Raw genomic sequence first — 27,481 nt, forward strand, 5'->3', positions numbered from 1 at the left:
CAGTTTGCTTCCAGCATTGAGTTGGGAACTGGGAATAGCACTGTGACTAAGACAGCAGTTACTGTCTTAAAAGATCTAAGTCTAATGGAGGTCAGACAAGTCAGCAGGCAGTTACAAGGAGTGGTATCTGCTTTACCTGGGAATGCACAGGGTGCTCATGTGAGCACAAAGGAAGGGCCCCTATCCCATTCTTCAAGAGTAAGGGAAGGTATCTTGAAAAAATTCAATATAATTTCTTTTATGCATGGTCTTAATACAAAATTCAAATTTCCTCTAATTATAGTTTTTAAAAGACGTCGAACTTTTGCTTTCTCTGGCAATATTTGAAATAAGATTGCAGAATTGTGTGACTTAAGTAGTATATGATAGATGACATTTATTATACCCTCTGGGACTTGGATGAACATCTTGATGAAGCTCCATATGTGATATCTAGAGAATATGTAGTAATCAGGACCAAGGAGTAGGGGCAGGGGATAAGAACAAAAGATTGGATAACATGAGCAATAGTGACATTTGTCACCAGGAGGCATTTTAAGATGGTGCTTCTCTTTGAATAGCCATTATACTTCCATAAAAAATGTGAGTAAACAGGGAAATCTCTTTGCAATTTTACCTTTTAAAGTCATTTTTATATCCACTGTCTACACATCTTGAGTCTAGATTTCCCTAACTGCTCTAACCCCTTATCTGTGAGAGTATTCCCTGTGATATGGTGGCCTCTGAAGCTTGTACCCCCAAGACTCTGACCCTTAATGGCCATAGTTGATTGGATTATGGAAAGACTGCCTGGTCAGATTCCTTAAAAATTTGGAATTGTGACTTGGAAGTAATTGTTGGACTCCGGCACTTAAACAGGAAAGTCAGATAAAGCAGGAGAAACAAACAACAACCCCACCCCACTAGCCTTAACAATCAGGGGCAGAGAAGCAAAAAAAAGGCCAAGTGATGAGAAATAGGGATAGAGGAGGAAGAAGGTAAGGGAGAGCATAGAAGTCTTTGTTTTAATGCCTCATGAAGCCTTTATTTCCTGCCCTTTGCTTCCATGAACTGAGTATTATTCCTTATAGTAAATCCCCTTTCACTTGACTAGCCAGAGCAGGTTTCTATTTCTTTGAGTTAAATTCTTCCTAAGGGCGGGGGGGGGGGGGGGGGGGGGGGGGGGGGGGGGGGGGGGGGGGGGGGGGGGGGGGGGGGGAGAGTAAAAGACACAGATAAAGTGTCTTTCACCTCAAGGAAAATACTTGTGTATCTCTATCAGGTGTCGAGATAGAGGAGGGGGCACTGTATATTAGAGATCCTGAGCCTCCACTGGACCTTTATGTGCTGTTTCATGATGGTCATTTGTGTGTGTGTCTGTGTGTGTGGGATTCATTTGCTCAACAGCCCCTCCTGTTTCTTATAGGCCCTCTTAATGCTTTCTTTTGGCTTTTACTTCTGCCCAACTGCCTATTTCCCCATTTTCTATGTGCCCAGGGAAGTAGATAAGTATCTGATTATGCCGAACTTTTCTTCAGTTCAGTTCAGTCGCTCAGTCATGTCCAACTCTTTGCGACCCCATGGACTGCAGCATGCCAGGCCTCCCTGTCCATCACCATCTCATCTTCTGTTGTCCCTTTCTCCTCCTGCCTTCAATCTTTCCCAGCATCAGGGTCTTTTCAAATGAGTCAGCTCTTTGCATCAGGTGGCCAAAGTATTGGAGTTTCAGCTTCAACATCAGTCCTTCCAATGAACATTCAGGACCCCAGACATGTGAATAGGCTGCTATGGATGGTTTCTAGTCAGTTTCCTCTTCTGTACCATTAAAATATCATCTACTCTTCAGAGCTGCTATGAGAGTAAAGAAGGTAAACTGCCTAGTACCACACTTGATAAATTTCTATAGCATTTTAAATGTTATAGATAACATTTCTATCTATAACACTTTAAATGTTACAGATAACATTTTCAAATTTTATTTGGAAATAATTTCAAACTTAAGATTGCAAGAATAATGCAAATAATGCTTTCATACCCATTACCTATTTTTAAAAAACATTTTGCTTCCTTGATTTGTTTCTATGTAATTTTGTTATGAATGATTTGAGAATAATTTGCATACATTATGGTTATATATTCCTAAATACTTCAGTGTGTATTTCCTTAGAATATACTGTTACATAAACACAGTACTTATAAACTTCAGTAAATCAACATTGATACAATACTATTTTCTAATCTTCTATCTATATTCTAATATGTTTATTTATTGCTTGAGATCTTAAAGACAGATACTCAAACAGGAAAGAAAAATGATTGGTAAATGTTCATCTGGGCTGTAAGGACTATTCAGAGTGTTTACTTTGCCTTCGCTAGTAAAGTACATCTCATGTCATCATTTCTCAGATAAATATTATTTTAACATACGGGTATCCAGTTCTATTTTTACACTGTTGCCTACTCTATTTCACTGATTCAGTTTATAGCTCCTTTTTTGAATTTTAATTTTTTTAATATTTCAAATTTTTAAAAAAATTTTTCAAAATTAGTCATTTATCCTGATTGCAAATGAGGCAAAACGAAACAAAGAATAAACACTTTTTTGACTTGCAGTAACTATATTAAATCTAACTTCACAGGTTACAGACATTTTGCATTAGGTCAAAATTTTGGTCTTTGGGACAAAATTTAATCATTATTATGGGAAAATGTATATCAGGTATATATTAGAAAAGTAAGACTTTTTTCAATGCAAAATGAATAAGAGACTACAAAACAATGAAGTACAGAGTTACATTTAATGCTAGGTTAAGAACTTTCCCCATTTTCTGTGTTAAAATACCTGAGTACACTAATCTTGCTTATCTTAGTGCCTGTAGCACTGAGTCCATCAACAAAACTGGATTGTTCTCATACTGATCTAATTTTTTCTATTTATTTTGTGTGTGTATAAGTTTCACTACTCTACCCCAGTTTATAAACAGAAAATCAATAGTTTTTATATTTTTCTTTAGAGAGCAATGCACATGGTAGGTAGTTAATTGTACCAATTAAATGTTGTTTGCCAGAAGGAGAAATGGATACCTGTCACACTGCAAAACACTAGAACAGACAAACCTGCCTAGTGAGTCCTGAGTCCCTCACTGAGCTGGCTGTGTGGCCTTGAGTAAGTTATAACTTCACTAATTTTCAGTTTTTTCACTTGTAAAATGGGGTTAGTAATAGTTCCTGTCACATAAAGGCAGTGTGAGATTGGTATAAAAGCTTCATAAATAAAACATGGCTTGTGAGATAGGTCTCGTTTGGCCAATATTTCCATTCTATATTTCAGTACTCAGCATTATTAACTTAATGTGCTTTTAGGTCAATTTTTTTTTGCCAGTAGTGGCAAATAACTTATCATTTATAAGCAGCTTAACTGAAAATTATGAATCACCCATAATTATGGCCAAGTGAAATAAAGGCATGCCTGAAGCAACCAAAATCCCAAGTAGGGCTTCACCTGAGGTTGTCAGGATTTTAGAAGTAAATTATGAACCACCACAGGGGTCCCAAACTGGCTGGTGTGACGGTCATTGATTCTGTGACAGAAATGGAGAAGCAGTGCTCTAGATCACATACAAATCATTTTGGGATTGGGGGTGGGGGGACAGGGTTTTAAATGCAGGCCCTGAGTCAGTAAGTCTGGAGTGGGAGCTCCAGAGATTCTGCATTTGTAAAATGTGTTTAGTGCAATGTTTTGATGCTTTCACTCTAAAAACTCATGCTTTCAGTATGATAAACATACTGAAACTGTTTACAAAAGTTCAAGGAGATAGAAAACAAGGGCCATATTTGCAAAATTATTTATTTACATTTTAAGCTCATGGTAAAATAATTCTAGGATAGAATGGCTAAGATGAAATATACCAAGTTGATATAAACACACACATTTATCTTTACATGAAAAGAATTCTAGCGATGGCTATAGATGAACTCAGGTTTTCCTTTTCAAAACCAATGTTCCTTTCAATCATGCTGTGATAATGTCTTCCAATAAGAACAGATTTAATGTATATCATTAAAAAAAAATCTGAGAAAAAGCTGACTTGGATAGATTTATTATTAAACTGCTATCCATATGTCATAAAACCAAAAATGTTTTACAGGGCTGAGATGTTCAAATAGGTCCAAACATGATATAATTAATAACTTTTAAGTAAGGAATGCTTTGGCTATTAGGTTTTGACTTAGTTTTGGCATTACTTGCAATAATTTATATCATTTCAGTTAGTCACTTGGTAATCCATTCAAAACAAGACTTAATACTGTCACAAAGCACTTAGCCTTACCTTGAGTGGGAATATCTTTAAGATGCTGACAATAGCAACACATTTCTCTTTTCCCTCACTCAGAAAAAAAGAAATCACAGAAATAAAAAATTCATTTTCACACGTTGAAGTTTTACTCATTCTTAAAAAAACAAAAGTTCCTCATCATAATGCCTCTTCTGGGTATTGGTACATTATCAAAATGCTAGACCTGTGAGAACTGCTCCTATACCTTGAAAGCCTATGACTTGGTGATCTACATATGTTTAAGGTTAAATATATAAACAATGCATTTGAAGCTTCTGGGAAGAATTCACATTTACAATAGTTTTTAAAAATCTGGGTTTATTAAGTTTTAGAAAAATAAATACTGTGGTTGGTTCTACCCTCCCCATCCACTTTTCTCCCCTTACAAATTTGAGCTTAAGAGTTCAGGCTTCTAAAAAGCAGAAGAAAGCAAAATAGAACAATGTAGGTTTTATTATTCACATTTTCCCTTTCTAAGGGTAACATTATCAAAATGGCAAACTTGATTCTCTTTCCTTGAAATGAAGATCCTATCTCCTAAAACTAATTTAAATAACTGTTCTTAAGAAATCAAATGAATTTAACAACAAGTACTTTTAATAAACTAGGAATTAAATGCCTATAAAATATATAACATGATTTTAAGGAGTCCTATTATAAAGTCTGAAAGCAAAATCTAAATATTTAATAGTTTAAATTTAATCTCTTTAAAAGTTTTTTAAAAGCTGCAAGCTATATTATAAATTGCCAGTTAAATTCCCACTCTAGTCTACAAAAATAATCTGCTGCACAAATATATAAATTTAAGGTAACCCTACTTGTGTTGATCTTTTTTCCAGTCTTATAAGTTCAGTAAAACAAAAAGTAAGCACCTAGATATTAAATTAACTTTCATTTGAGCAGCATTTTGATTTTAAAGGGATTCTAAATGTAGTCTAAAACTTTCCAGAAGTCATATTTACACTCATTGTACAGCACTTTATATACATATAAATACAGATTTATAAGAAATAAACAAATTAACCTATACTTTTCATAATGTAAAAAATAAAGATAAAAGTACAACATATGTGATCATATGGTAAGCCATCTATTTGAGAAATATGCTTGGTGTTCAGTTCTGACGGCAAAAGCCTTGAATAACTTAAAGCATATCACATAAACACACCACAGGTGCTTAGTTTATTTATGATCTTAACCTAGGCCTATCTACAGTTTTAAGTGTTAAAGTCAATGCTGCATAAATAGTTGAGTTTAGTACTGTCTGCACTGGAGAAAAATGATTATGGAAGGTATGACAGCAGATGTCAAATGTTTTTAAATATAACTATAGGGAGGGATTAAAATTAATTCTTTTCCGGAGGGAAATCAGGAATTTCTGATAATAGAGCTTTCGTTAGCAGTTTGCTTTGCCTTTTGTTCCTGCCCATAAGGTAGTGTTTGATTTTGCTGTGATATCTCTTATAAAAAAATTGATGGACTTGACTTTCCTGGAATACAGCAGAGTGGATTTTTGTGATCTAATTACCCTTCCACAAAAACAAATAGGTAGCTGTGATAAGGTCTGTTTGTGTCCCACACACAAAGTTCTTTACCAACCAATTCTTGGCTGAAGTAGGCTAGAAGCAGGGATTTTATCTGGGGAAAGAAGTTATTCAAAATGTTTACTGTTCTATAATGTTCTAGTCTTGAGACTGACTGGAAAATCCTCTTTGGCGCTCCTTTACCTCAGAAGGCATGCCAGTTCTTATTACAGTAAGAAATTCTTATGATCAGATTCAAGGTACCGAGGAATAGGAAGCATGGAAATGTTGACCCACATTAAACAAACAAGCAAATAATAACTCTTCTGTAAGTTAAAAGAGGTTTTTAACTCTAAAAGCAAGGCCCTTTCCCCAGAAAAGTAAATTCATTAAAAATGTAGAAATAAAAATCCCATTATGGCTCTAAATATACAACAAATAAATAAGGTCACATATTTTGTACATTTCAAATTTTTAAAGAGCCCTACAGTATTTCAGGAAGATGACTTAAAGTATTGTTCCCTGAGTTCTTGATGCAACCCCAAATATAAGTTCATGAACTCTAAGACCTTAAAGAGAGAAAAATCCACATGGCTTGCTTCCTCTCTCTTTTAGGATTAGCTGTTTACTCCAAAGCAGTTTGTTCAGTGCTTACCCTATAGTTCAAATGCTTTAAGAATGTGGCTTTATCCATTTCTTAGAAGACAAACTCCCAAAGAAACTTCTAAGAAGGAAAAAAAAAAAAAAGACTGTTTAAAGAAAGTAAAGTTTTAACATTAGTTTACAGTGCAGTTGAGTAGATGAGTTTTATATCTATAAGACATCAAGAGTGGTAATACTGTCATAGGTATTAGAAGGTAGAGTTCTATGAATTCTGCCTTTTCTGACCTCAGTGGTTATTGACTCTAGTTTCTGTTACCAAACAAAAAGTCTAACAATTAAAAAAACCCAAACTACTAGAAATAGAATGACTCTTACAAATTTAAGTGTATGAGAAGACATACATTTGGTTTTAAAATAAAGATCAAAACAACCAATTAATAATATCTCAATTTTAAAAAATCTGCAATTTACCTATCAACTTGTACATAACAGTAATTTTGAAAAACTCATTCAAAACTGGGGTTTTAAAATTCTTGAATTGTCTTCCTATCACCTTCTTGATGGTTATTAGAATATTTTTTAAAAATTCAAAGCTTGGGAATAGTTCAGTGAAATAGATATTTGTTTGCAACTTCCATTATAGTCTATTTAGAAAAACTAATTACAGTGAATAGAGACTTTAATTCTGTTCCTGGAAGTTTTATGTTAGGCTTAACTTTAAGCCACTAAAGGTTTCTAAGAAAACAACAACAACAACAGTTGAGAGAACATCTGAAATGTCCCATCCATTTCAGTAAAGTGCACAGTTACGAGTGTTCATCCTTTGGCTTGGCTATGACCTCAAGGGAGGTGTAGAAGTCAGTGGTGCTGGTGTCAGATTCCTGACTATATTACTGAGGCTGGCAATCTTCTCCTCTAGGAGGTAATTTTTCTTCTCTGCTGTTTTTTGTCGCTGTTCGGTCATTTCCAGAGCTTTCAACAACTGGGCATTTTCCACATACAAATCCTTCACTATTGCATCTGCTTTGGTATTCTTGCAGAGCTGGAAACAGAACCAGAAACATCTTGACTCCATTTCTGTTATTCTTTTAAAAGATCTGACATAAGGACAGTTGTTTATAAAGGCAAATGGCTTCTATCAGTTATATTCTTTTATTTTACAATACAGCTTTAGTATCAGACCTGGTACCAGGGATACAAGTAAAACAAATCCACTTATTCCAGGCTGTTTCTTTGCATAATTTGTTTGCAGAAGTCACTAATAAAATAACAAATTGATATTTGAGGGTTCAAAAGTGAAGGTATTTTCAGCCTAGGTATTATTTCTTTATTTATTCTCTAAAAATATCACAATTTCTGAGGTTGTGAACTGTTTACCTGTTATTAACAATAGATGCTTGTCTCCCGTTCATAACTACTACATACAACCTACTAAATGTAGCTCATGTATTATAACACAAAGATTCAGCAGTTACTTCCTTTTAAAATAAAACCTTGTCTAGAAGAGATATTCTAATCTTTATGGTTAGAATATATAGTCTTGGTTAGGGTGGGAACACTCTTCAGCAGTATTAGAATAATTTGATTTTTGGTCTCCTTAAGTTAATATCTTCCAATCCCCTTTCCCTCATTATACCTTTAACTCCTCATTTTACACCCAGTTTCAGGTAATGCATCTACAAGTATGAAGGTTTAAGGTAATAAAGAAAACTTAAGGCTTGGCTAACTAATTTACATAATAGCATTTCAAAGAGCAATGCTAAAGACTATCACATGGAAGCCCAGAACCTAGGTGACTGGCAAGTTTAACATAAAACTAACATTATTAAAAAAAAAAAAAACCACACCTAACATTATTTTCTATTAAACTGTTTTAGTGTATAACCTTTCCTCTTTCCCTTCCATTAAAAAACACTTCAGTGACTCTTATCCAGTACACAACAAAATCCAAACTCTTGTGGCTTAGCACTAAGACCCTCCACTGTCTACTTTTCCCTCTCTCTCATTTGTTTCTTTTGCTTCTCCCAGAATAGGATGAACTGTTAATGCCAAAGTGTTTGTAGATGTCCACACCCCATGTTACCCATTTTCTTTGTTTTTGAACTGCTACTGGAAGTACTGCCAAATGGTCAGTACCATGTAGGTGAACTACACTCCATATGGGCAGGGATTTTGCTGTATTTCTAGTACTTGGAACAGAACCTGGCATGTAGTGACTATGTGTTGAATAAATGAGTAAGGGACTGAATCAATAAATGTAAGTACAGGACTTTCTCTTTCTCTCCATTCTGTGTATTAAGATTTAGGACACAGGAAAGTTCCTGTCCACCATTCCCTTGGGATTATTCTTCTCAGATTCTACATGTCTAAAAATCCAGGTTGGGCAGTTTCTACCCTCCTACCCCCTGCCACAGTTTGTCTCAATCTCAGATTCCAGAGAGGTTATAAAATTCCCTAGAAAGTAATCCTTTCTGTTATGTCTCTTCAGTAGATGCACAAATAATTTATAAGCACCAGGCCACACTTGCTGCCAGCAAGAGAAAAAGATTAGCCTACTTGGTGATCCTGAATTTGAGAGTCCAGATTCTGATTCAAAACACAGCCTTTTGGGGTCTGGCTATAGCCACAAGTTAGATTTTGAGGCTGTCATAGTTGTTGCAAATAAGAAAGCTAAAGTTACACTTATTATCCCCCCATTTTTTTTTTTTTTAACAAATATAAACTTCCTGTTTATTTGGGGCAAAAAAAGTCTATAAAAATTCAATTTGGATTGAACCTCATTAGAAATGCTTTAGGTCCACGAGTCACTGTTAGCAAATATACATTTAAAAAATTGTAGACAAACATATGACTCAAAAGAACTTTGGAAAAAACAATGTAGAATACAGAATTCATATTTTTGAAGTGGTATGGGGAACAGTGACTCCTAAATTCTTCTAATTTAGGAGTTTATAATAGAGTTTGTCTTTATTAGACAATAAAAGTTAGCAAGTTAGTAGCAATAAAGGAAAGTAAAACTGGAATTAAAGCAGAAGGTGAGATGGGTGGGTAGAGATGACCTGGGAAGCTCACTTGTTCTTTGAGCTGATTCACTTTCTCCTGAAGAAGCCTTTTCACCAGTTTCAATTTCTGTTCAACTTCCAACATTCGTTCCTCCATGACAGTTACCAGGTATTCCTGGTTTCCCTGAAGGAAAAGAAAAAAAATTGTATTGTTATTTGAAAATCATGCCATGAGAAAGCACTAGTAGTTAATTTTCCCCATAAGATGCCTAGAGAAAGGACAGCGAATGTTTGCTTTTGAATAGCAAGGGTGGATTTCTGATGAAATGGGAGTTCTGAACACTGCATGAGTTGCACAGGTTAGAAAGGTAACCCTATCAGAGGAAGAATCAAAGATAAAAAAAAAGAATCTTACCTGTGCTACCACCTTCCCCCGAGATAAAGCAAAAGTCTTAAAACCAATACTTAAGATCTGTGTGTACTTATTATAGTAAAATAGGTATCCAAAGTAAATTAAAAGATGGTTATCAACCTTTCATCTGTGATTTGGGTCTTTGCAATACTGTGGGACTTTCAACAACAAAATGAATAAAAACTGAGTTTATTCAGGATCACCTAACATTTCCAATCAGCTTGCAGTATGTGTGTCTGTTTTATTTTCGAAATGGCTGGTTACTGTGAGGGTGTTAGTGTTTCTAGTAGCCTCTTCCCACTAGTTCTTCTAATTATTGGTTTCCCAATTTGACTTGTCAATGTGCAGCAAATACCTGAATTGGAGGATGGACTTATCGTTAGAACATATTTAAAACTGAAAATTTTCTCCCCATAAAGAGCTCCTAGATGAAACAATAGGGCAGAAAAAGGATGCTGGCTTCTCCTCTTCTCCTTATACAACAGTGATGGATTAAGATGTGTGTGGGTTTTGGAGTGCAGAGGGACCTAGAACAAGATTTAGAGTGCAACTGACTACCCCTTCTCCCAGTCTACCAAAATGTTCACATAAAGAATTTCAGATTTTAAAAGGTTCTTCAAATGTTTAAGCAAGACTCAGGTGTTAGTAGCTGATGGCATAACCTGTCCTTAAAAATATACCCCAAAGTGTCCTTTAAAAAACACAAAGAATGACCAAATGTGAGGTGAAAGCCAACATTTGTGTGTGTTAAATAATAGCATTTATTCAAACATAAAAGAAACAACTAAGCCATGCAACTAATTTAAAGATAAAAACTGTAGTAGGCAAAAGATGAATGCAGAAGTTTCAAGAAACCAGGTCCTAAGAGCATCTAAAAATCCTATATTTTAAAAGGTATAAAATTCAAACATAAATGGAAAATGCCAGCTTTTCACTTGCCTTAAAAAAAAAGCAAAAGCAAAACAAAGCAAAAAACTTGGGTAATTAATTCAAAGAACATGGGGCATAGCAAAAGAGTGGGGAAAGAGGAAAAACAAAAGCAGTCATATATTTAAAATTTATTTTATTTCATAAAAAATTTCCTTTTTCCTGTCAAAAAAGTATTATACATCTTATATAAAACAGTATAAATAATCCTGATTTTCTTTAAATTCCATATATAAAAGCAGTACCTTTTGTTAAAAATATTTACAATGTATGGAATGAGAAAATATATAGAATACATCCTTTCAAGAATCTCAAATCCACACTCTTTAGATGATATAAATAATTAAGTGCAACAGGCTGAAATTTGTGAATTTGATTCACAAAATTCACATCCTTTCAAGAATTTCAAATTCATTCTCTTTAAGTGTAACAAGCTGAAATTTGTGAATTTGATTCACATAAATAAGAAACATAATACTGCAAAGGCTTAATAATAATAATAAAACTTAAAAGAGCACTTGTTTCCAAAACATTTCTCAGCTTATGTCTATATTTGTGTGGTGTGTGTGGGTGTGTGCATTTGAGTATCTGCCATGGTAAGAAATGCCATCAATAACAGCCCAGTTTTCACAGGTGCCCAATCCTTCTGTAGGAATCTGCGTGCACTGCTCGCTGCTCCGGTAGCAAGGCCTAGAGAAAGAAGGCAAGTGGTACACTTCACCCTGATGTCAAGATTATGCTTTTGGGGGGAATCTAAATTCACACATTTATAATGCAAACAATTTTTAAAAGCACACATCAATACTACATATGCAAGCGAAGCAACACAAGGCAGACGAAATCACATCACTCCACACACAGAGACAACATGCAGATTCTAACAACATTCTGTATTCTTAAAATCGGTGTCAGCTCAGTTACCAGAAACAGAGAGAGCCTGCCAGCACCTTCTCGTGAGAGCAATAAGCAGTCCACTCCGCCATCTGGCTGGAGAAATTCTCTCTTTTTAAATACAAAATCTTAACAGTTTTTGTCTATCTAATCCTCAAGTAATTGAAGTAAAGGGATACTTTTTACTTTTAAACACTGGTAGGTGGGTTGGGAGGAGCATATTTTAAAAGTAGTATATATGAGAGAGTAATGAGTAGGATCTTAGTTCGATCATTTGATTTAAAATGTCTATTAAAAACTGAGGTCAAGTTTCATGATTCACGTCTATAATGAAGAGCTGAAGCATCTGTCCAATACCTACCATCACAATGTTACTTCTGGAATTAACTTTTAGTATTTGGAAACTGAATGTAGGAAGCTTCCAAAAACATGGATTTTAAGCCTTTGTTAGAAAGAACAGATGACGACTACATCATGCAAAAGATAGATATATACTAGCAGGCAAAGAAAACAAAATTGCTCCAATGTACAATTATGGTGCCAATATGACTTTGCAAAGCAACTGTGACCAGATTACAGAAAAAGAGTTGGAAAATCCTTGTCAAATGTCACCTGAGAGGCAAGGTAAATTTTGAAAACAGAAGAAGAGTTATCCAACCTAGAATTAACTAATCTAGAATTCTGCAAATTAAGGAGTGTTTTTAATTTTATTCCTAATTCTGAGGAAGAATTAAGAGACTTCTGAAAGAAGAGAATCATGAATGAAGCACTAAAAAGAAAATTTAACTATTTGAAAACTTAGGTAATGTAAGATTGTGTCTGGAGGTTAATGCTAATTCAAAGGGAAGAGGAAGATCTTTATTTTCTTAAAAAAAGTTTTTCAAACTAGATCATTTAAAAAATAAGCTAAATGAATTATGTCAACTTAAAAAAGTCACCGATGACACATTCTACTTTAATAGTTGTGAAAAGTCCCCATTTGTGAATTCCAAGGAACTTAGCAGGCCACACCCCTCTAGTACAAGAAAACCCAGGATGCTTTGTTAGTAATACATATCCGAGAGTTGCACTTGGATTCTGTAACATTTTTGGCATCAGACAAGAATGTTAGGTCAATTGCACAGTATGCTCAAGTGAGCCTGACACTTCATCATCGCTTAGCAACTTGCATGAGACCCAGAACTCTTAATTACCCAGCTTAGCAGCTGAGAGCTCAAAAGTAGCACTGCAAAAACCAAGACCAAAGCCCAAACAGCACTGCACTTCTGTGGATTTGTAATACAGGTAAGGTGTAACTGACAAAAGACAGATTCTTCATCCCCACCTTTGAACTGGTATAACTTCCAAATAGGTAAAATTAAACTAGGTGATCTGTGTTTACTATTAGAAAAAGATCATCATACCTGTGGTGTGTTGGTTTCAGAAGTCCTATTTTCAAGTTCCTCCTGCAGGCACTGGTTTATCCTTTCTGCCTGCAGCAGCTGGTGTTGAAGCTGCAGAAAATGCTCCCTGGGAACCACTGGACAGGCCTGCTGCTGGAGCAGTTGCAGTTCCCAAGCATGAGGGGATGGGCTAAGCATCATAGTGGACCTCAGGTGCTGCATCTGGAGAATAAGAGCAAAGCCCTAGTCAGCTACCATGCCTTCAGTCACAGAGCTGCCTTGAAAGTAGCAGGCAGAGAGAAAGGAAGTCTACGGATTCATTAATGGCCTCTCAGACTTACTGATAACTTGAAAACAGGCAGCACAGTTGATCCCAAGTAAAAATAAAAAATCATTTTGCTTAGGAGGTAATACATTTAATGAATAAGCAGGCCTTAAAAGTTTTAGACTTACAGTGTACTTCCTCAATCTTAAGTGACAATAAAACATGAGGTACATGGTGCACGTATGTCTGGATTTTCCTTTTTTCTTCCTACACTAGAACATTTAATTATCCCTGTTTAAAAAAAAAAGGTGGAATAGGCAAAGGGTAGAAAGAGGTTATGCTTTACAGTTTTGCCACTTACCATTCATAAAGATTCTTTAAAAAAAAAAAAAACATTTATTTTTACTTATTTGGCTGCATAGAGTCTTAGTTGTGGCATGTGGGATCTAGTTCCCTAACCAGGGATCGAACCCCACCCCCTTGTATCAGGAGCACAGAGTCTTAGCCACTGGACCACCAGAGAATTCCCCACAAAGATTCCTAAAAGCAGTTCAATGACTACTTTTTTTCTAAGTTAGCAATTTGTTTTGAGAATCTCATCTTGCATATCAAATTATTTTAATCTATCTTAGTTTATCAGACAGGCAATTCTAGGACATAAGGTGATATTCCAGAATATTTGGGAATCGAAGTACATGGAATGAAAGGATTTATTCAAGACAATGAGGAAATGGTATGTGTATCACATGCCAATCAAATGTGGGGCAAGGGAAAGAAGGCACTGCATTTGGTCAGTGAAGCATGCCACTTCACATCTGTGGACACATTCAGCAGACACAGAGCTCAATGGAAGACATGCAACAAATATGACCAAGTACTAAACTCATGAGGAAGCACCCCCAGGCATGTGAGAAGGGAAAAAGGTCCTCTAAGACACAACTAGAATTAAATGTTATCATGAAACTTCAGAGCCACTATCCATTTCCTTAAATTTAAATTTCTGAGGTGGGGTATTACCCATTTTGAAATATTTCTAGTTATGGATTTAGAAAACCCACCACTTTATGATCCCCTGATTTTCTATCAGTGGGATGATTTTCTTCACCACGTCTTTAAATACTGAAGAAAATCCTAATGGAAATGTAAACAGATATATTCCAGAGTTAAATGAATTTGAATATTGGCTCTTAAGTATGTATTAACTGTCATAGTAGTAGAAATGATTACATGAATAAGGGGTTTAATGAGATGTCTCCATGCTATGAAATTCATTGAAAGAGAATGTTCTACCTTCACACACTATCTCAGGCAGAGAACTGCACCCTTCTCTGCTAGTTCCAACCACAGAGTTCTAGGTACAGGTTAGCCACAGATAAAACAAAAAAGAGAATTGCAGGAGTTATAAAAGAGAAAGAAAATATGAGTTATAAAGAGAAAGAACAGCACAAAACAGGGTATACTACATACCTTAACACATATGCTCTAGTCAGTAGGAACTTAAAAAGACCAACATCTACAGTTCTCTGTATATAAATTTTACAGATATTAAAATGTCAAACAGCTCTTAATTTGGCAGCCACTTCCTCATCTATTGTAATTTGGTTGGTTTATGAGCTTGCTTCCTTACCTCCATTCATTCCAATATAATAATTCAGAAGATTTCAAGTGCAGTATGGAATAGACCTGATGTTATATACCTTGCCTTGTGGAGATGCAAGATATAAACCATAAAACATTTTTGTTGTTCAAGTGTCTGAACTATTGGCTATCAGAGGTACACATCAGACTATAAGAACTGCTAACAGTCTGTAACTTTTTTTTTTAGGTGTTCAAAACAAATTGTTTATAGAACTTTGCCTCATATAGTTGAAAAAACCATGGAGTGGGAGGCAAATTCTTCCATTTCCTGGTCTAATAATTTGGGATCTTTAATTGCCCTGGGGTAAGGGTATGTGTTATGTTAATCAGTGATTTTAAACTATCCTATAGGGATGAGAAGAAATTCCTTCCCCCAAGGGAGTGCATACATCAGATAGAATCACCTAGAAAGCTTTCCCTAAATTCTTTGATACCGAAGATTCTGATGTAGGAATATCTCCCTGCCTGCCTACTGCCCCTCCCCCAAACCTGATGAGACTCCATGGGGGAGTGAGAAGAATGTACCTATCCCCTGATGAGCTGGGCAAAAAAAATGGTGTGAAAAACCACTGAACGTCCTCAAATTTGGCCTAATCTTTAGGTAGCACAGCATAAATAAAAATCCAATTTATAGGTCCAGTGGGAAGGGGAAATGAAGAGTTATTGCTTAATGGTTAAAGTTTCTGTTTGGGGTGATGAAAAGGTTTTAGAAGTAGTGGTGACAGTTGTAGAACACTGTGAATGTAATTAATGCCACTGAATGCCACTTAACAAAATTTGCCATTTTAATCATTCATATATATAATTTCTATATATATATATACACACTTAGTATAAATTAAAACACAATGTCATATACCCAAATCGCTGAATTAGACACTTTAAATGAATGAATTGTGTAGTGTGTGAATTACATTTAACAAAGCTGCTAAAGAATTGAATTATATGTCTGCACAGAGTTCACAGCTCAGTCTTATTTCAACAGAAGTTTCATTAGAATAGTGTATGAGATGTTCTTTACAGTGTTCCAATTAAAAATTCACGCTTTTTCTTTTTTCAGCTCCAGTGCCAAGAACACTCAATTTCCCTCATCCATTACCAAATATTTACTACCAGATCAGGGGGAAAAGTAATGAGGGGAAATTGCTTATGATGACTAATCATGTAACGTATGATTGGGAGAGAAGGGGGCATATGAGGCCAAAGAGAGCAGGTGGGAGAAGGCACAGCCTGTTGGAAGAGCATTTGGAGAGGATCTAACAGTGATTAAGTATACCCTGTTACTTTCCAATTGGGTACTAGACATGTCATGTGTGGCTTCAGATCTCTCATTCATTAGAGTATATAATTATTTCCTCAGAAAAGGCTATCTACATCTAAACACAGACTGCAGCTCAAAGTTTTAATAAACACATTTATTATATGCAGAAGGAAAAGCAAAAATGGTCTGGATTTCATTCTTTTTAGTGTCACTAATCTCCCTATTAGTAGATAAATCAGAGAACATAAAATTGACAGAAATCTTAGTGGTCATTTAAATGTAAATGCGATATGTTTGCCTATATTTCATATTTAAAAACCAAGCATCTATTGAAACTTATCTTTGCACATGTTCAGCTTCATGAAAGAAAATACTTACATATCTCTTTTCCTATAATTCTGGCTTTAAAATATTTGTATACACAGAACTTTTAAGAGCACAGAAAGATTTTCTACCCATACCTCTCTACCTTATATAATGTTACAGGTCATTAAATGCTGGACTAACTAATATTTTTATTACCCAAAGTAAAGTACCTCAATGAAATTTTTACTTATTAAGGGAGATTTTACATAAATTGTTTTACATCCTATAATTGCACTCGGTGTTCAGAAAGCAATCTATTAAGACTAGAAACTCAATGTCCAAGATGACAAGTTTTACAAATCCACTTTCATATTTAACAGATGTACCTCTCCCAAGACAGTGCTGAGTTACAAATGTAGAAATGAACAATGGCAACACTTGAAAATTAAATGTCTAAATGCTAATGCTCTTAAACTCCCTGAATGTACTTCCTAACTGAATAGGTTGTAACAGAGCACATCACATCTATAAAACACTACACTGGGGGAGGTATCAGGAAACTATTAAAACCACAGCATTGGTGAGAGAGCTCTGAACCTCTAGGTTAGTACTGGACAGAGTCCCTGCCACTTGAATTTGTTGAGGCACAGGTCATTGGATTTTAGGATGGTCAACATTATTATTATTATTCCTTCTTCTGTGAAGCAGTATATATTCCTACAGCTGTGTAATTAGCAAAAATATTTATCAAACTTGGTAAGACAAACCAGAGTCCAGCTTGGCAATGTACTTAGATTTTCACTGTTTTCGTAATAAAAATTAAAGCTATGCTAGCCTCTCTCAACAAATGGGTCATTCATGGATTAAAATATTCTTCATAGCTAAGGTCATTTGCCTTAAAAACTTACCTCCATTAGCTGTTCATCCAGTTTTACTTGTTTCTTTTTCAGGCCTTCATTTTCCAGATGAATTGTTTCTAATTCTCGTTCAAGGGATTTTATCTGACTAACCTGTTGAAAAACATAAAACTCCCTTAAAAAAAAGAAAACAACCTGAATTGCTCTACTTTTTTTTGACAAATTTACACTAATCAGAAATCTCAACTCTTGGAAGAAAGCTGAGTTCATTCATCAAGGGAAAAGAACAAATAATTCAGTGCACTGATTATATTTAAGTAGTCTAGCTTTAATCACCACTCCTCACATAGAACAGAGTCCTAAGGCAGGTAGCTTTCAAACTTCAATGCCACTCACTGTACAAAATACATTTTATCTTGCAACCCAGTACACCCACACACCCCCACATGTACATATAAATGCATAATCAGTTGTAAGTATATATCACTAAAAGAAAACTTCCATGGAATAATATCCCTACTATAAGCCACGCACTCTGATATTTTATAGTATATTTTATTAAAGATGTCACAACATTGTAAAGAAACTATAATAAAAATGTTTTTAAATGCTGGTATTTCACTAAACTGATATCATGATCATCTCCTACAGATCTGCAGTAGGGAAAAATGTCTGAAAACAGAGTACACAAAACCTGATTTATTTAACTTTTTTCTCAATTTTAAAGAGAAATTTGAAAATTTTATGAGGATCCACTTTTGGAATTCTCTTTGGTACAGGATCTTATGAGAATCTAATGAGCTAGAGGACACTCAAGGATTCAGAATATTGCTAAGTGGAAAACATATGATACAATTCTAGAATGCTAATCTTGGCCTCCGTCAAAAGAGCTGAGAAGAGTAGTAAGAACTGTTAAATGGAAATCAGTATACACTTTCCAGGCATCCTTAAATTAAATTCATCGTTATTTTAAAACCTATCATTAGACTTTCCCCTTGGTGAGCAGCTGGATGAAACCCAACATCTTTCTGAAAAGTTTACTTGAATATAACCTAGACTTTAAATGACATAATTACAGAACCATAATTTTATTTGCACTGGGAAACTAAAAAATTTGTGTGACTTACTTTATTGTGGTTGTCTGGAACTGAACCCGGAATATCTCCAAGGTGTGCCTGTAGTGAAAACTCTTGAGTTTTAGTTTAGAAAAAGAAAGAAAGGAAAACAAGTAGCAAGAACTCCCACAATAACACTGGTCTAGAACTCAGACTTCATGGAACAAAGAATACAAAGCAAATGGAATCGTGTTACAGAGGTTTAACCATGTGGTAGCCAGCCTCTAAGGGGTCCCTGGTGATCCCTATCTCACACCCTTGCCTGGTCCCCTGCCCCCACTATACCTGAGTTAGTCTGTGTGACCTATAGAATACAGAAGTGATGTTGTGTGACTTCTGAGATTGGTTTATAAAACATATTACAGTTTCCATCGTGGTCTTCTGGAATCTCTCTCTTGTATCACTCGTTGCCACATCCTGAGAAAAGGCCCAGGTAGTGAGGAACTGAGTCTCTGGCAATCAGTCAGCAAAAGACAGAAGCCTCTTCCTAACACGTTATCTGAATAAATCTGGAAGTGGATGATCTCTAGCATCAGTGAAGCCTTCGGATATTGCAGCCTCAGCTAATATCTAGACAGCAACCTCAGGAAAGACCCTGAGCCAAAATCATTCCATTAAGCTGCTTCCAAATTCCTGACCTACAGAAACTGAGACATGAATGTTTTGTCTTTTTATTACACAGCAATGGTTAGCCAAATTAAAATGTTCCTAATATTCAGGTATATATGTTTTACTAATTTACAAAGGCTTATATACTAATGAAGATGATTAACCATCTTCTTTATGAAAACTTAAATTGCTCCTTTTTAGCAGTCACTCAATCAAAAAGGACTATGATACTGCTTTGACAAGATGACAAAAGTGCAGATAAAAGGAAGAATCAAAATATGCCATCAGTCATTTCCTTGGAAGCACACAGGGGAAGAAACATACATTTAGGGATGCATCAGAGTCAGCATATAGGCATGTGGTATTAACTCAAAAACTCACCTTCCTATTCGTAGGAGATCGCTCCTTTTGAAACTGTTCACATTCTCTCTTTAAGCTCAACTTCTCCTGCTCTGTGGGCTTCACAGTACCTGATGAGTTTAGATGTTTTTGGTGCTTAGGAGAAGGAAGGTTGGATTCCAGCTGACGGACCTAACAAGAACCAGCATAAGGGGAAGAAATGCTAATATAACCAACCAGTCAGGAAAAACAAAAAGCTAACATAATGAAAGTTTTTATTCAGTGCTTGGGTTCTGTTGTATTAAAAAAGCTTTTTCCAGTCAAGTCTGCCAATTTTTGAAGCTTACTCTTTTGAATTTCAAAAGATCCTGTCTAGGTTAATCTATTTTTAGCCTGATCCAACACTATAAGCATCAGACAGGGAAGAGGGGACTTCTGGCTCAGCCAAAGCACTGGGAGTCAACAGAGCAATGTGGCCGCCAAGCAAACAGACGTCATCTGTGGGCACCTGTGTGCCTACATGAGCATAACTTTTGGGAGTGAAGGGGGTGACAGTTCCTCTGACTCTACAGGACTGTTCACACCTGAGCAGTGCATTTACATCAGCTAAGTTCCATGAAGACAGCGACCATGTTTAGTCTTGTTCACCACTGCAACTTTAGTGATAGCAGAGTTTCTGGCACAGCGTAGCAGTTCTAGTGAATATCTGTGACTCCTAAGAGTTCTTTCTCAAAAGAGAGATTTAAGCATAGGTTACAAATAGTTGCTCATTTATATTGATGTATGGCAGAAACTAACACAATACTGTAAAGGAATTATCCTTCAATTAAAAATAAATAAAAAAAATAATTGCTTGACTACTCAGCAGAGGTAAAGAATTTAAACATCAGCTGAAAAAAAAATGATCTTTAAATACCATTCTAACCTTGAAATGCTGCATCTTTAAAGAGGGGCAACTTTTCCTCTTACAAGGAGTTAAACCAACAAGATTTGAGTTTAGTTTTGCCATTTTTGTACTACCAGTCTTGGTGGCTAGCCTATTTGAATGAGGAATATATGGTTCACATAATTTCCATTTATAAAATCACAGATTTAATATAGAACTGCTTATACAAAAAATAGTATATAAACATATCATGATAAAATTATATTGCAAGTAAATGATAAATTATACATTCTTAAAATAAGTCTGCCACACCAGAATACTCAAATCCTTACCTAGAATCACTGCAATCATATCAAACATTGACTTACAAACCTAGGCTACCACGTGCAAGTTTTCAAGTTACCTTCTCCCGGGAGAGTATGAGTTCCGATTTGGTGTTCTGTACCATGGTTGGGACTCTGTCATTCTCTCGCCAAAGTAACTGTTGTTCCTCATTCATCAGGTGATCCAGCTTGTCCCAGGACAGACTTTGCTGTTGGTTATGGAATCCTGATGGATGGGTGCCTATTTCTGGGGCCCGGTTCTTAAGAGAGAATTAACAGAAAAGCCTTAAAAAACAAGCTGATTTCTTTTTTGAGTGTCTTCTAATGTGAGTGAGCACTGGTATATATAGATAAAAGTAAAACAATATTCTTGAGTTTTTATTTTAAAAAAAGGTTTGGAAATTCTGTTTTAAATGGTCTTTGGCAAAACAGCTCTATCAAATCTAACAGCAAAGCTGATTGTAGGGCAAGTCCCAGTTCCATAAAAGACCCAAGCACATAGAGACTAGTGTCCTTAAAGATTACCTCATTCTTATGAAGTTATGCTTTGAATCCATATAAGCATTCTTTTGGTTAACATAGGACACAAAGAGAACTCTGAAATGCACGGCTAACTTGAAAGGGTTCACATGCCAAACTCTACTTTCATTTTCACATATGCAATCATATCCTTTTTTAGAATCCAAAGCACGTATCATCCATATAATTGAGGCTTGAACTCAGGAATATGCCTTAAGCTACCACAGTGATTTTTTTTTTTTTGATCCTGAAAGGTGCTTTAAAATTTTTTTTTTTAGGTATCACAACTAGATAAGCCTTTTGCTTTTCAAGCCAAAACATGAAAAAGAAAAAAAAATGGTACAGTCTCATTTTGAAAAAAATTTCAGCCCAAAAGTCATTTTTTAAAATGGAAACAACTATTATTTAAAAAAAAAAAAAAACACAGTTAAAAAAAAGTATCAGCAAGAGATAAAGTAGCTGAATTTAGCACCAATTTTTATGGTAGGACAAAATCTTAACATCTACCCAAGGCTGACATACATCAATTCAGTTCAGTCGCTTAGTCATGTCTGATTCTTTGCAACCCCATGGACTGCAGCACACCAGGCCTCCCTGTCCATCACCAACTCCTGGAGTTTACTCAAACTCATGTCCATTGAGTCGGTGATGCCATCCAACCATCTCATCCTCTGTCATCCCCTTGTCCTGCCTTCAATCTTTCCCCAGCATCAGGGTCTTTTCCAATGAGACAGCTCTTTGCATGAGGTGGCCAAAGTATTAGAGTTTCAGTTTCAGCATCAGTCCTTCCAAAGAATATTCAGGACTGATCTCCTTTAGGATGGACTGGTTTTGGATCTCCTCGCAGTCCAAGGGACTCTCAAGAGTCTCCTCCAACACCACAGTTCAAAAGCATCAATTCTTCGGTGCTCAGCTTTCTTTATAGTCCAACTCTCACATCCATACATGACTACTGGAAAAACCACAGCCTTGACTAGACAGACCTTTGTTGGCAAAGTAATGTCTCTGCTTTTTAATATGCTGTCTACATATATTGTTCTTAATTTACTTGCAAACAGATGAAGCAGCACTGTGATATATTAAAATGAGACCCTTTCTATAATATCAAAATGTTTTTACCCATGGTCTTTTGATTTGCACAATATAAAAAATTACCTTGTCACTATGGTTCCATTTATGTGAAGTTCAGAAACAAGCATCCCTAACCTATGGTGGCAGAAGGTAGAGAAGTCGTTCCCTTGGGGTTGTCAACTGAAGAGGACACAAGAGAGCCTACTGGGTGCTGGAAATGTTCTTTATTTTGAGCTAGGAGGTGGTTACACAAACACAAACATACATACACACATTTCTAGGTAAAATACACATTTATATATAGATACATATATATGTGTAAAAATAAGTTATAAACTGAACTGTGTGCATTTTACTATATAAAGTTATACCTCAATAAAGAAAAGAAATTACCTTGTCACTGGCATTCTGAAGTTGCTTGTGTAGAGACATCACTTCTTGCTTTAAAGCCTCCTTTTCCTGCTGAGTCACCCGTAGATCAGATTTAATTCGGGACATTTGTAGGTTTACATTCTGAAGGGTGTCTTCTAAGTTCTGAACCTACGTCAGGAGAACAAATAACAAATCTTCATGGTCTCACCTATAGCATCTGCATGTATGAATGAACTAAGACAAAGAACTCCAAAGTCCCTTCTGTTTCTACTTACTATATCCAGCTCTTTTCAGTTGCTCAGGGCAAACCAGGATATTATGTATCTTTACAGGATGTTACGTTATATTTAAGAGAATAATGAAATATACCATGAGCAAGGTATTGCTGGTCCAGTCATCTGGTATATTACCAAGTGATATCTTACAGAACCAGGCAGTACCAGCTGGCATCACTATAGATAATTTTACTGAATTTTGTAGAAATTACATTCTAGACTGTCATGTTGTTTTGCAAAGGACCTCTCAGTTTAAAATAAAACCATATCTTTGTAGAACCCTACTCCATGCTAATATCTCATTTATATTTCAATTTTTCAAAATTTAAATTGGTAAATGGTATGTCAATAGATATCTTTAACTATAATAGGGCATGAACTTGGCTTAGAAATCCTAATTCTAAATTAGAAATAAGAAGTCATTTTTGTGCACTATTCTTAAGCTTTCATAAATAAGTAATCTCACAATGATGAGATAATCTCATGATTAATTCATAATAATGAACTTTGGGGGAAACACTGTTCAAATTATTTTATTATACTGTAACATGTGTCAAATATTAGTTAAATTGAATCATTCTAAGGCCCTTTTAGACCACATCCACTTAGAACGTTATTTCCTGCAGTTCTTCTGGAAGATATAGGGAAAAATTAACTATGTGGATGAAACAAGAACTGTCCACCTACCTTTTCCTGTGAAGCCACTAGTTGTGACTTTAAGCTTTCACTCTGGTGTTCCCAAGACTTCTGTTCTTGCTTCATAGTAGCAATTCTGTGCTCTAAAAGACTTGATTTTGCCAACTGTTTCAGGAAAAGAAAAGAGGTAACAGCATTTTTGTAAACATGTCTAGCCTCAACTCATATGCCTCCATTTACACCGAGAAGATCAAGTACCATCTCTTTACATAGTAGATTGGGGCACGGTAAAAGACAAACGTTTCCTTGACTCTCTTTTCTACTTTAATTTTGAAGAGTCTCTTTTCTTTGGGGATTTCCATTTTTCTTTCTCATTGCTTCATGTTTTGTGGGTGAGACATGAAGGGCTGGAAGGCAATTAGAAATCCCAAGAATGTGCCACAATAGGAAAACAGTGCCTATTAAGGCAGATGTAACAAAAGCAGTGTTTCTGGACTTGGCATGGAAAATATAGTAGAAAAAAAAGTGACTATGTAATGGGCTTCAGATTGTTAATTTCTGATTATTATATTCATATTATATTCATATATATATCATATTATATTCATAATATTCATATTATATGTAAGTAAGCTAGTGATATATTTAATATATATTTAGCAATAATTATTAAAATGAGACAATCTTTATATTACTGTATTTAATAATATATATATTAAACAACTAGACTCCTGTTAAACTCATGGCTTCAGCAATCTACAGATTTAATGTGATCCCTATCAAATTATTGATGACTTTTTCACACAGAGCTAGAACAAATAATCCTAAAATTTTTATGGATTATAAATACACATGCAGTATACATATACACCATGGTATATTACTCAGCCTTAAAAAAATGAAATAATGCCATTTGCTGCACAGGGATGGGTCAAGAGATTATCATACCAAGTGAAGTAAGTCAGACAGACAAAGACAAATATTACATGATATCACTTATATGTGAAATCTAAAAAAGTAATACAAATGAACTTATTACTACAAAACAGAAATAGACTCACACATAGAAAACACACGGTTACCAAAGGGGAAGAGTCGGGGAGGGATAAATTAGGAGTATGAGACTAACAGATATACACCACTATATATAAAATAAATAAGGATTTACTATATAGCACAGGGAATTATATTCAATATCTTGTAATAGTCTGTAATGGAAAAGAATCCAAAAAAAAGAAGTACACACACACACACAGCCAAATCACTTTGTTGTATACCTGAAACTAACACAGTATTGTAAATCAACTATACTTCAATAAAAGAAAAAAACTAATGGCTTCAGGAGCTCTAAGGTCACAAAATGCCAGCAAAATGCTGTTCCAGGAGACTTTTAGGCTAACACAATGGGCCCATATGCCACTGGCATTAGAGAAATGTTCATTACGGTACATCCCATATGATGATGGTAAAGTCTTATTTTTATTACCTTATCAACACAGATATTTAATTCTTCACTTAGAGCTTCCTTTTCTTTCAGCAGTTTTTCATTGTGGCTTAGAATACTAGAAATTTTTTGCTGGAAGTCAGAGAGATCAGGACATCTGCAGAGCTGCAAGGGATAAACAAATGAGCCCACCCATCACATCTCATGAATGTATTTATAGACAGGACATTTTCATGGCTGCTGCCATTTCCCTATCTATTTCCAAGGACATATAAACTCCAGGGGACTATAATTAACTTTGACGAAAATGTTCCTTGCTTCTCTCAATTCTCCAATTGACTGCCTAAATGTCTGCTCAGGCAAAACCTACCAGACATTGTTAAGTAATGGTCCCAGCCTTCTGTTTTACCTTCAGGATAAAATAAATAACATATTGCCATTCTGTCATCAATTTAACTTGGGTACATATGACAAAACATTTTCCTCATTTTTTTTTAACTAGAAAAAAAAACCTTTTTTCAATCAAGAATACAGAATTGGCATCAACCACATATAATGTATCAAGCAACACAAAGGCAAGTTTAAAGATAAATCAATCAGTCTTTTTCAGCTCATTTTACATATCCTTCACTTTGGGAGATACTTAAATTGACTGGCTTAGGAAAATGTTGCTGGTATGGACATACTTGCTTCTTCCTCTGCATTTTATGGAATCACGATAAACCAAAAACTTTTTGTTCCTTTTCATCACCAACTTTAGCCCTACTGACACTCAGGGCCAGGTAATTCCTTGTCACGGGGGACTGTCCTATGCACTGTAGGATGGTTGACAACATCCCAGGCATTACCTATTAGATTCCAGTAGCACAACTCCCTGCCTCGTATACCCAGTGTGGAAACCAAATGTGACCCCAGATACTGCTAAACATCTTGGTGTGCGGGAGCAGTCTCCACCCCCCACAAATGCTGCCTTAAAGAGACTGATTGTTTCTTACACTTTTAGAGTTTATATGTTTTCCGTTTCTCTCTGCTTCACCTGGCTTTCAATTTTCAGTTATTTACTGTCATGATTTTATGGCCACTTGTAACATTTTACCTGAAGGTCTTTTGGAACAGTATAACAAAACAGACGTTAAGGATTGACTCTTGTCTTCAACTGGCAACAAATTCAACATAATTTACAAATCTAAACAAGTCAGAAAGATGAAGGAAAATCTATGTACCTGGGCATTGGTTAATAAAGGACTTTTCTCCTTTACTCACTATCTTGCCTCCCTATCCCCAGACCCTCACAAAGCCTGGTACCATTTTGGATGTCTACAGACTGTCATGTGACTACTGCTGATGCTATTCATGTTTCTTTTCAGTGCAGCAGATAATATAAACAAAACTGTTTTGTGAACAAGAAATTATTATGTCATACAGAGCAGCATGTGCTTTCTGTATGGCAGCAACAATGAACTGACACCACCCTACTCCTGTGATCCAAGAGTCCAGGGACCATGAACAACTTCCTACCAAAAGCAAAAGTGCTCACAGGCAAGAAAAATGTGCCAAAATGAGGTCCTGATCATGCTGCTTTACTCTCAACTCTGCTCCTTTTCTTTTGATCCCTAGCTTGGCAAAATCACAGCACATACATTTCCCATGCTTGGACATGGGATCCATCATTATCATCTGAAAGGCTGAACAACAGAAAAAGAAAAAGGAGAAAAGTATGCCCAAGTTAATTAGGATAAATTTGGTAATAACAGTCCTGGAATACTTATATAACACAGAAGGGCCTTTTAACTGGAGTGTTTATATGGACTGACAGCCTCTGCTATGGCAGGACAGCTATACCTTCCATAGCAACATCTGACTGGAAAAGGTTCTTATAAAGCACCTATTAGGTACCTGTACTCTATTAGGCACTGGAAGAGACATGCATTCCGAGTCTACAATCTTATTAGGAAATCAAGACTTATGGGTGTCAACTAGGGATCAACGCAAACATAACATGCCCAGTGGTACAGACTCTGTTTCAGCATTCAGAGAAGGACACCTTTATGCTCATAGGTTGGATAGATACAAGAGAATTTTATAATCTAAAGATATCATGGTATTAAGGTAATCCTTCAGTGAAACAAATAAAATGGAAAAACTAAATTCTCCTATTATATATCAAGATTGCATAAACTGAGAAATTCATGTACTCACTGAAAAGTTCAGAATAAAGAATAAATTGGACAGTGTTCAGAATATAAATTTTAAGTGGACTTAAAATTATACTTAAAATTAGGTCTTTGCTTGAAACTTTGAAATATGTTTTTTAAAGCCAAATTCACAGGTGAGACCACATTCCTCATAATGCTCTAGAATCTATTCTTCTGCCCAAGATAAATGCCTCAAACTCACTATAAGAAAAAGGGAGAACCTGGGTCTCACAAATCTGGGTGAATAGTTTTTAAAGTTATTAGCAAGAAAGTCACCAGTGTTTTAGGCAAATTTATATTACCTAAACACCTGG

At 35.5% G+C, this 27,481-nt stretch overlaps 1 protein-coding gene across 5 annotated transcripts in view; it reads right to left on the minus strand.

Moving 5' to 3' along the window:
• Positions 1-4,063: 4,063 nt before the first annotated feature.
• NIN (ninein) overlaps positions 4,064-27,481 on the minus strand; it is a 100,673-nt gene continuing 77,255 nt past the window's right edge. Inside the window, exons 23-32 of one of the 5 annotated variants that reach the window (XM_043471647.1) lie at positions 25,015-25,137; positions 23,580-23,693; positions 22,639-22,785; positions 20,736-20,915; positions 19,489-19,638; positions 18,511-18,558; positions 17,435-17,536; positions 13,078-13,278; positions 9,515-9,628; positions 4,064-7,484 (exon numbers count right to left, since the gene is read on the minus strand). In XM_043471647.1, coding sequence (XP_043327582.1) covers positions 7,275-7,484; positions 9,515-9,628; positions 13,078-13,278; positions 17,435-17,536; positions 18,511-18,558; positions 19,489-19,638; positions 20,736-20,915; positions 22,639-22,785; positions 23,580-23,693; positions 25,015-25,137 — 1,389 coding nt within the window. In that variant the 3' untranslated portion in view covers positions 4,064-7,274. Of the gene's footprint in view, positions 7,485-9,501; positions 9,629-9,661; positions 11,474-13,077; positions 13,279-17,434; positions 17,537-18,510; positions 18,559-19,488; positions 19,639-20,735; positions 20,916-22,638; positions 22,786-23,579; positions 23,694-25,014; positions 25,138-27,481 lie in introns of those variants that run through there. The other 4 variants (XM_043471648.1, XM_043471649.1, XM_043471650.1 and 1 more) reach the window with 4 other exon arrangements.

Source organism: Cervus canadensis, chromosome 6, assembly GCF_019320065.1.
Source record: "Cervus canadensis isolate Bull #8, Minnesota chromosome 6, ASM1932006v1, whole genome shotgun sequence".
Lineage (NCBI taxonomy): Eukaryota > Metazoa > Chordata > Mammalia > Artiodactyla > Cervidae > Cervus > Cervus canadensis.